Genomic DNA, 11,306 nt, shown 5'->3' on the forward strand with positions numbered 1-11,306 from the left:
TCTGTAAAAAAAAGAAGCCTTTTTGGTTTATGGTTTTATTAATCTTAATCAGACATTTCAGAACTTTACAGCAAGACATATAAAAAATTATCTCTTAAAAAATATATAGAAAGCAACAACCATCATTAAACGAAGGTCCACGTCCAATTAGCATGAATATATGCTATTCTCTTACTCTGTCACGTGTGTATGTGTATACACACACACACACACACACACACACTCATGCACTCACACACACGCAAGTACAGACACACACTCACACATGCACACACACACACACACACACTTACTCACACACACTCATGCACCCAGACACACACTCACGCACGCACACAGACACACACACACACACACACACACACACACACACACACACACACACACACACACACACACACACACACACACACACACACACATTCACACACACACACACACACACACACACACACACACACACACACACACACACACACACACACACACACACACACACACTCTCTCACGCACAGAGACACACACTCACACACAGAGACACACACACACGCATGCACACATGCACACACTCTCTCATGCACACACACTCACACACAGACTTACAAACACACACACACACACACACACACACACACACACACTCTCTCATGCACACACACACACACACACACACACACACACACTCACACACACACACACACACACACACACACACACACACACTCACACACACACACACACACACACACACACACACACACACACACACACACACAGTGCCCCAAAATGTATTTAGACAACTATTAGATAAGATAATATCAAAGCAAGTGTCTGTGTCTCAAACACTGCAGGATCTTTTGTCACTAATGTTCACTTTTCTTCATCATGCTTAAAGTCTCCATGCGTTTGAATGGGTGTTTCGGTGATATTAAGTGGACGTTTGATCTTTGAGGTCAGTTCTCAAAGGTGAAACCATCAACATCATCCACTGACGACAATCAAACACAATCCCGACTGATTAATGACAATATTGTCTTCAGTTGAGCTGCTCACAGCGGATCTGAACTCATTCACAACTCATGAACTTTGCAACTCTGACAGTGAATCAAAACAGCACTGAACTAAACTGAGCTGAACAATGACACCATTATCTTCAGTAGAGCAGCTAAATTGAATTTGTTTCCTAATTGATCACTTTCACAACATTCACGTTATTATTTTCCCGTTTTATTAAAGTGAAGCTGCTTTGAAACAATCAGCATTGCATTATCAGTTCAAACTTCACAAATGTATTTCTAATGCACTGCAAAAGTCTCCTTTGAAATGATGTTATCTAATGTCCAATATACACTGAAGGCCTATCTGTTTGATCAATGATACAGTGGCGTGTTCTCTGTTTTATTGTCTGTTTTTATTGTGTTTATGTTTATGCTGTGTACTGTATTGGTCAACAGATATTGTTTTAAATAGTGCTTTATAAATAAAGTGGCATTACCATATATGATATGCAAGTGTTATACATCTGTAGATGTTGGGAATCCCATGTGTGTCCAGGCGTTTGACTCTGGCTGTAATGGGTGGAGAGTCCGAGAGAGTCGGGGGAAAGAAAACAAACCTGTGGCCCAAACTCCTCCTACTCTAGAGATATATAACAGTGTGAAAGACTGAAATCTGCATTCTTCTAATTTGGTCTTCCCTGGAAAGACATTGCAGCTCCGCAAAAACCCTGACCTGTCTTCCTGTAACCCAACAGCAGGATCTCAGATTCACTGGCCATTGAAGATGGAGAGCTGCTAATATAGTTTACACAAAAGAGCTTGGGAATATCATGGCGCTGTCAGACACAGAGTTCGGGATGAAGGGCATCCTTAAGGAATGGAGTGGACAAATCCAACCGGCCCTCGTCGCGTCGTTCGTCTTCCTCTGCTGTCTGGAGGCTTGTTTTTGGGTCAGGAATCTCACTCTGAAGAAGAGGCTTCCAGGGCCGTTCGCCTGGCCTTTAGTGGGAAACGCCATGCAACTCGGACAAATGCCCCACATCACCTTCTCAAACTTGGCTAAGAAGTACGGAAATGTTTACCAGATCCGACTGGGAAGCAGCGACATCGTGGTTCTGAACGGAGACGTGGCGATACGGGAGGCTTTGCTTCAACACAGCACTGAGTTCGCCGGACGGCCCAATTTCGTGTCTTTCCAGTCGGTTTCGGGCGGGACTAGCATGACCTTCACTAGTTACAGCAAACAATGGAAGATGCACCGTAAGATCGCGCAGTCCACCATTCGTGCCTTTTCTTCCGCGAACAGCCAAACCAAAAAGTCCTTCGAGAAGCACATCGCAGCGGAGGCCGAGGACATGATCGAAACCTTTCTGAGCTTGAGTGCAAACGAGCAATACTTCAATCCGTCGCATGAACTCACAGTCGCGGCTGCGAACGTCATCTGCGCTCTTTGCTTTGGGAAACGCTACGGACACGACGACCAAGAGTTCAGGACTCTTTTGGGAAAAGTGAGCAAGTTTGGAGAAACTGTAGGAGCTGGAAGTCTAGTAGACGTAATGCCTTGGTTGCAGGCTTTTCCCAACCCGGTCAGGAGTGTTTTTCAGAGCTTCAAAACCCTCAACAACGACTTCTTCACGTTTGTAAAAGGGAAAGTGGTGGAGCACCGGGAAAGCTACGATCCTGAGATCACGAGAGACATGAGCGATGCTTTCATTGGCGTGATTGATCACGCAGACACGGAAACGGGTTTGACCGAAGCTCACACTGAAGGAACGGTTTCGGATCTCATCGGAGCAGGTCTGGACACGGTTTCTACCGCCTTGAACTGGATGCTTCTTCTACTGGTCAAACACCCATCAATTCAAAGCAAACTTCAGGAGCAGATTGATAAAGTCGTGGGTCGTGATCGACTGCCTTCAATAGAAGACAGGAGCAACCTTGCATACCTGGACGCGTTCATCTACGAAACCATGCGCTTCACGAGCTTCGTCCCCGTCACCATCCCACACTCCACCACCTCAGACGTCTCCATCGAAGGCCTCCACATCCCTAAAGACACCGTGGTGTTCATCAACCAGTGGTCCGTCAACCACGACCCTCAGAAGTGGAAAGATCCGCACATCTTCAACCCGTCGAGATTCCTGGACGAGAGCGGAGCCCTGGATAAAGACCTGACCAACAGCGTGATGATCTTCTCCATCGGGAAGAGAAGATGCATTGGAGATCAGATTGCAAAAGTCGAAGTGTTCCTGATCGCTGCCATGTTGCTCCACCGACTGACTTTCACGAACGACCCATCCCAGGACTTGAGTCTAAACTGCTCTTATGGTTTAACACTGAAGCCATTCGATTATAAAATCTCTGCCAAACCCAGAGAAAGCGCATTCAATGGAGCATAAATGAGTGTGTGTGCTTTTCAAACCCACTGTCTTTGATATAATACACTATGCACAATCAGGTATGTGCTTCATATTTAACATGTTCTAAAAGCAATATGAACTTTTTGATTATAAATACAGTTAACTATATAATTCACTTTAAAAAAAATTGTAGATAATACTAAATGTAAAGCAACAGGGAAAAAAACATCAGGGTTTTATAGTTCTTTAAGACAATGTTTGCACAGTTAGCTATATATACATGTTACCTTCGAAAACACTTTTGAACATTGAGAACTACATAAATGTATTCAAGTATTGTTTTCAATCTGCAAAAAAAAGAAATGTGTGTGTGTATATATAAAACATATTAAAAGCAAATTATTAGCAAATATACAAAGGTAAAACAAAAAAAGTCATGTTTAATATCGATTTAAAGCTAAAATCAGATGTTTAACTCAGTTGTTTGTTCTGTACAAGTTCTACATAAACCTGTAACTTTCAGAAATGTGACTAAATAAATGTGTAAATAAAATGCACTGTTGACTCTAACATTGTGTATTTCATTACATTGAATATTTCCATTCATGCTTACTATGTTGCTCCAAAACGGTAGTTTGCTGTTCTTACAAAAACACATATATTAATAAAACACAGTTTGTAGAGCATGCAAATTAGAAGTCTAAATGCATTTGCTAATTTACTTTTCCGTGGCAGAGGTGATGGCGTCCAAAAGCATCCAGTGTAACTTTACCACATGCGTGAACGTGCAAGGCTGCTTCGCGGCCCACATGCGCGAGGCAGTCTCAGAGGGAGTCTTACATTTACACTGGGTAATTCATAGCAGACACACACTGCTTTCCTCTCTCTCTTCCGGTCCTGACACCGCAGCGTTCTGGACGAGGGCCAGGTCTGTTATGGGCCATGCAGGGAACCACAGTACATGCCCCTGATTTACTGCCAACCACACACGCAATCGCACTCACACGGGACATGTCTTTCTGATAAACCTCCCCGCTGAAACACGCTCTTTCTTCGGGACGCCCCTTCAGTGGCCTCTGGAGTCAGTCTCTCTGAAACACAAATTGTGCCATCAGATGTTTTCACCTCTGCTTTGACCTCGCGCACAGATCTCACGGAAACAGCGCTTTTCACAATACACATAATTTCAAAGCAGCTTTACAGAAAATGCATGAGTCCACATTACAGTTTAGAGTGATCTGTTATAAGAGGAGACTGTCTAAGTTATGCATTTCAGAAATGTACATATACAAAATCACATTTAGTTAAAAATGTATTAATTTAAAGGCAGAAACAATGAGCTCATTGAAATGATTGAAATCATTCTTTATTTCACCTCAAAATAAAGAAATTCACGACAATTACAGCTGGACAGTTTATATATTTGTCATTATTGCTGGTGGTGATTGTATGGAAGCTTGTTTCCATCATGGAATAAAGAAGAAAAAAGTAATAGCGAGTTTTTCCTCACAATTGAGAGTATCTGAGAAAAAAGATAAAAACTCACAATTCTGACTTTTTTTTCCTCACACTTGCAAGTTTATATATTTATTTATTTTATTCCATGGTGAAATCAAGCTTCCATATGGAATCTTGCTTCCGCCATGGAATAAAAAATAAAAAAGGTAATTGCAACTTATTTCTTGCAATTGAATTATTTCTGACTTTTTTCCTCATAATAAACTCGCCATTGCAAGAACAAATTTCGCAATTACCTTTTTTCGTTTTTTTATTCAATGGCGGAGAATAGCTTCCATATGATTGTCAATTGTGTATAATGAATTTCTTTTCTTCTGAATTGCACAAAGTACTTTTTATTTAAACCAGTGGACATCTAAGCCAGTATAACATTTACTATCATGATTTAAATAATGTTTTGGGATTAAATGTGACATTTGACAAGTTTCATGAGATTCACTTTACTCCCAGAATCGACATTAATCTAACATTTGTGTTGTGTTTTGGACAGAAGTACACTTTGAAAACACTCATGACTGTGTCTCACACCATTAATCAAACAACACATCTGCTTATTTAGACACAAAACTTTGAGTCCCATCATTCTCTGACTGCACAAGAATGATGAAATACAGAAATCAAACAAAATTTGGTCTTGATTTTGTTACACTAGAAACATGAAATGTACCACCACATCCAGTATAATCCGTCCAAAATCTGGTAATCGTCGCATCTTAATTAAAATTTCTGAACTCGTAAGTAGGAACATCCTAGGAGAACTTTAAGGCATCATGTGACACGCCTGGAAGTCATCTTTGGTAGTGCGGACCAACGCCAGTCACGCAAACGCTTGCCAAAAACAGCAGGAACACGGTGCCAGAACGCAGTGACTCAACACTTCTGTTCTGAGAATTATCACACATTCATGTTGCCCTAAATCACTCAGTCTGCTCACAGATGGTGAGGCAATTCCTATGGGAAGTGGCTTTTGGACTTGAAGTGAAGTCCAAGAGATTTTAGCCAATGAGTCTGACAACTTAATAGATAGATGTGCTACAGTGCCTATACAATTATATTGCAGCTGCGGGAGGCAGATAAACCAGCTTTCTGGGAAGTGAACACATCGGCGTTTTGGAGTTTTCCTGATTTAGAAAGCCAAATTACACACGGATATATACATTCACACCAGAGCAGAGATGGTGCAAGAGTGACTTCTGGAAAATGTGTGAACATTAGATCATTTCTGGTGCTTGTTAAGTCAATCATCACCAGTAATAGGACCAGTACTCATCGTGATGTGATCAAACCTCAAATATTAAGTATATATTGGAGAAAAAAAATGTTTTCTTGTTTACAGTAAAAACTTAATTTCTCAAAAAACACGACTTTTATTTTATTTGACGTGTTTTTTGAGGTTTGCTAATAATGTTTGCACAAAAATATTTATATATATATATATATATATATATATATAAATGCAGAAAAAGTGTATTATTTTCAACCCTTGTTCATTAAACGCCACTGTTATGGTTATTGGTTATCATCATTGCACAGGAAACAACAGTATCAAGTGTTGTGAAAACATGGCCCATTAAAAGACTCATTTACAGACAAAGCATTTTGAAATTATTTACTTAATTTTATAAATTTTTATATAATTTTACAGTTTTACATTACTGTGCTTCAGTCAAATGCTCCGAACAAACATATAATCCTGCGACGCGGTCCGGGACGCCATTAAAATAAACCATCCACTTGTTCTGATCCTTCAGAAGTCTGTACAGAGACAGAACACAGCTGTTTAAACTGGACGTGTTCATTTTAGTGCCATCTCAGTGTGGATGGAAGGCAAAAACGTAGAGAAAATGTCATATACATTTCAAATGTATCCGGATTAATGCGGACATATCCTGAGATAATCTACTGAGGCACCAAAGCCTCATCTAAAAAGCCTAAATCCAGTTGATAGCAGTGCAAAAACAGTCCCTGAACACTGAGTCTCTATTTTAAATGTTGGCAAGATTTCAGTTTAAATGTTTTCCTTGACAGAAGAGAGCAGGAGCCCATAAATGCACAAACACACACACTCATAAACAAACATACAGGCATGAAAGTGTCCGTTCACACGCATCTTTTACCTGTAGACCCTCGAGCAAAGAGGGTTTATGAGGGAGAGAGACAGCTAGACAAATAAAAACCACAGACTACAAATTAACCAACTGCACATTGCTTCAGTAATGCTGGCTTGTTTCTCATCAATTTTATAATTATGATCTGTCAGAGATATCCAGAAGCCCAAACATGTTTGATCAACGTCAACAGCAAAAGCCATTCCTGGTTATACAAACACAAGCAGTGTTGGTATAATGTACTGTAGGAATGGGTCAAGAAGAACGCCATCAACGATAAGTGTGTTTATCTAGACTTAGCTTAGTTCTGGTGGACCTGACCCTAAACCAACACAATTATTATGTACTTGTACATCTCCAGAAAGCTCAGCTTTAACACAACAACAACTCTCATTTAGTTGGATCTGTTAGATCTGTGGTGGTTTACAACTCAAAAAAAGATCTCAGTTCTGTTCTGATGATCATAGACAGCAGAAAAAACAATGTTTAATGCAAATAAGATGCAAATAAGATGCAAATGAGATGCGTTAACATGATAGTCGGTGATAGAACTGATAAGAATGTAAACGTGTACCTTGAAATGCAATGTAAGTCGCTTTGGATAAAAGAGTCTGCCAAATGCATAAATGTAAATGTAAATATTCTCATATTTTCAATGTTTGTGTCCAGTCAAACCATTTATTTATCAGACCATAAACCTAATAGAAAGCTTGTGTGAAATGACCTCATTCTCAAAAACATCAAATAAATTTGGTTTGCATTGACCACTTTTGCCAAATACTCTCAATGGAAAATAGCTAAAGTCTGTAAATGTCGCTAAATGGCATCATGTTCTTATTATCATATTCATAACATCGTATTTGCATTCTTCCTAGTGTCAGCCATATACATCTGTTTGTTAGTCGAATTCCCAATAAAGCTTTTCTCATTTACATAGTTTTGTGCTTCTTCTGTCAGGAAACACAACAAGTAAGAAATAGTGGTTGAAACTACATGCTAAGAAGGAGTTACTAAAATGAATATGCAAATTAGCCCCGCCTCCACTTAAACACACACTGTAAAAAAAAGTTGCTGCCTTAAATTTTTAAGTACAATCAACTTGGATATTTAAGTCATATCAACTTAAATCACATTAAACTGACTTAAAAAATGTGTTGAATTGTGTATAAATTATTAAAAAAAAGTAGAAAATTGCTTAACATTCTGATTTACATTTTTGGTTACATTTAAAGCAATGTAAAAACATCATCATAACTTATTGATCATTTATTTTTTTACAGTCAGCTGCAGTAAATACTATATAATGGCAAGTGGAAATATTGGTTTAATTCAGCCATATTTTGAACCAGAAACTGATTCAGAAGAAGAAAAGAAAGAGTGAATTATACAGGCCCTAATAATTGATCATATTTCTGAGCCAATGCAGCTCGTGGTAATATTAATAAAGTTCATTGTTTGATTTAGAGACATTATTTTTGTACAATAAACAGTTGCTGTTCAAAGTATCTGCTAAACCTGTCAAGAACCACTGAACTAGGGAAAGTGTGGAGGAGAAAGTTACACAAAATTTGTTTTAGCCAACAAACTCACACAGTAACTGGAATAACCAGGCAATGGGATTCCATGACCACAGCCATTCAAAGCCTTTCATTCATGAGAAAAACACGCATATACACACGCACAGTAAACAAGAACACAAGCACAGGGAACGTTCCTGGAATCGTGGTCAAGCTCATCTGGAAAAGTAATTGGCGAATGATAGCTCGATTCACATGCAACATAAAAATAATTCCTCTCCACAGTATTACATCAGCAAGTGACAAACAGAAAACACGCCAATTAAATGCAAGAAAATGTGTGTGTGTGAATAGGAAACATGGAAATGGGAAATCCCCGGAATTGTCTCAGGACTGACATCAATATCCAACAATCAATCCCACCTCGTAAAATATAAAAATGAGAATATTTTATTACAGTTATAATGGGTGTGTTCAGGAACATGGATTCATTTAAACCCAGACGGAATATGCAGATATTTTTTTATTTCTTGCATTTGCATCAAAATCAGCCAAAATATTTATTAAACACGCAACGGGTGTGGGACGTGTCGAACTTGATTAATAATGGGCGTTGAGATTATGGAGATCTGCAGGTGCAGACTTCATGTGGGCCTGAAAATGACCTTTAAATAAATAAGAAAAGATGTAGTTGTAAATGAGAGATACTTCAAGCAACACATTTAAGAAACTGCCCTAGAGGAAAAAAACTATACCAAAATGCATTTACAATACATTTATTTCATACTAAGATAAGATTTACTGACATATCGCTTGAGACTTACTGATATAAATATAATTCAACTTTATTTGGAGTGCTTCTTTATTGCACAATGCACATTTCTACATTTCCTAAAATGTGTTTAATATCACTATTAGTAAGTATAGTATGATCTCTGTATAATATCAGTCTTTACATGCAAGATATGTAAAGTGTACTTGCAATAGATCCACTTTAAAACAATGAAATAAACTTAAGTAAATCTTTAGTTGGACTTCAGCACTACTTCTGGATAACTAAAGAGCATTAAGTACATAATTAGTTCCAATTTAGCAGACTTTAAGTACCAATTTAGTATACTAAAAGTACAATCGCAGGGTATTTATATTAAGCACATGAATATGTAAATGTATTTGCAGTATACTTAACATAAAATAAATGTATTTCAAATACATTTTAGTATATTTATAGTTCACTAGGGTGTTGCTGACGATAAAAACTTTCTATTTGCCGTCATAAATGAAACGTTCACTGTGATTTATCTTATTTTTGGCCTCTTTTATGTCAGCAATTATGGCTTCTTTTCTTTTCCATGACCCATTTGTCTTTATAGCATCTTTGAAAATTTGCCTCTATCTTCCAAATAACAGCTTACGCTGCTTTGATGTGGTCGTTCTGTTGATCCGGCGAACATGAAGACCACACGCACCATTTGACGGGGCCTTGAGAGTGACGGAGCCAGTGGAGATCTTCACTCAGTTCTTACCTGATACTTTCTCAGGTGATTTAAGACGGACAAACCAGCCGTATCTGACAATTCCTGCAGAGAACTGTGGAACAAAACACTTTGCTGTTTTCAAAGCCAGTTACTGATTAACTGATGATGGGAAAGCTTAAGCTGACTGGCTTGGAACAACCGAAATTGTGTTCCCAATTCTAAAATGTGTTTCTGTTAACTTCAATATAATTGTTTTTAAAGTCCCACTGAAGTGCCTTGGATCGATCAGCTTTGTTGCGTTGACGTAATTTCCACTGAAACAGGAAGCTGAGGCGGGACATATTGAATGGCCCCTCCCCCTTTTCAAATAGCCAGTAGCGTTTAGTTTACGTCACAGACTGACAGCACCATGGAAGTGAATCCGAGCGCTGATGATACATTGATTGATGCTGATGCCATTTAATTCTTAACCAACGTACAGTTGGAAAACGTAATAAAACTCGAGCGTTTGAGCAACCGAACACACTTCTCCAACACATATTGCTCTGTGTCAACGGTCGCTTTGGCCAGGTGGTGTTATAGCATAAGGGGCGGAGCTTTAGATTCTAAAGAACATTTGATTGGACAGAAGATGTGATGAGAAGCTGACCGCGGTGATGTCATAAAAATCCCTGATCCATTTTAGCGGAAGTAAGAGACTGTAAGTTTTGAATGCTTATGTCTCCTAAATGCGAATTTGTCATTGTCATAGTCATTGTTTTGGAACACACCAGCTTATTCATAACCTTAAGGCTAACATATTCATGCTAAAAGCTAAAACGCTTAAATTTGGATTTCAGGGGGCCTTTAATCTCTGTAGGTCTAGAAAAGTATGGAATGGAAAAAGGCACAGATTTTGGTGGAAGAACATTAGACTACTTGTTCATTTTCATCTTGCATTACATTCATCAACGACAAAGAATATGAATGTAATCTTCACCTTTGCATAGATTTGTCACCTATACATATAGGTTGGAATTTAATTTAACAGACTTTTTGTGCCTGTGCTGACGGCAACTGCATTCGTGGAGCTTGACTCCTCAAACCAGCCTAAAAAGTCCTTTGGCAACATGCGGGTCCCTTCATCGTCACCATCAAACCAGTGAAGACTGAAACACAGCAGGTCTGCCAGAATTATATGATTTCTTGTAAATAATTGCATGGATAGTTGCTTTGTTTTGCATTGCAAAAATGAGTCACGAGAACAAATTTAACACTTCGCATATATTCTACGTCTTTCTTGCTGAGACTTCCCATACTGTAAAATCTCTTAAACTAATGAATAATA

General features: G+C 38.7%; 1 protein-coding gene across 1 annotated transcript; it reads left to right on the forward strand.

Moving 5' to 3' along the window:
• Nucleotides 1-1,681: 1,681 nt before the first annotated feature.
• On the forward strand, nucleotides 1,682-3,920 carry LOC308680101 (cytochrome P450 1B1-like). The gene has a single exon (XM_081348039.1). The coding sequence runs from the start codon at nucleotides 1,829-1,831 to the stop codon at nucleotides 3,395-3,397; it is 1,569 nt and encodes a 522-aa protein (XP_081204165.1). The 5' UTR covers nucleotides 1,682-1,828; the 3' UTR covers nucleotides 3,398-3,920.
• Nucleotides 3,921-11,306: the final 7,386 nt, after the last annotated feature.

This window comes from Scardinius erythrophthalmus, assembly GCF_964197995.2.
Source record: "Scardinius erythrophthalmus genome assembly, chromosome: 19".
NCBI lineage: Eukaryota > Metazoa > Chordata > Actinopteri > Cypriniformes > Leuciscidae > Scardinius > Scardinius erythrophthalmus.

What these genes read in the sequence shown, in the direction of transcription:
- LOC308680101 (XM_081348039.1), top strand. Translation starts at nt 1,829, where the DNA reads ATGGCGCTGTCAGACACAGAGTTCGGGATGAAGGGCATCCTTAAGGAA.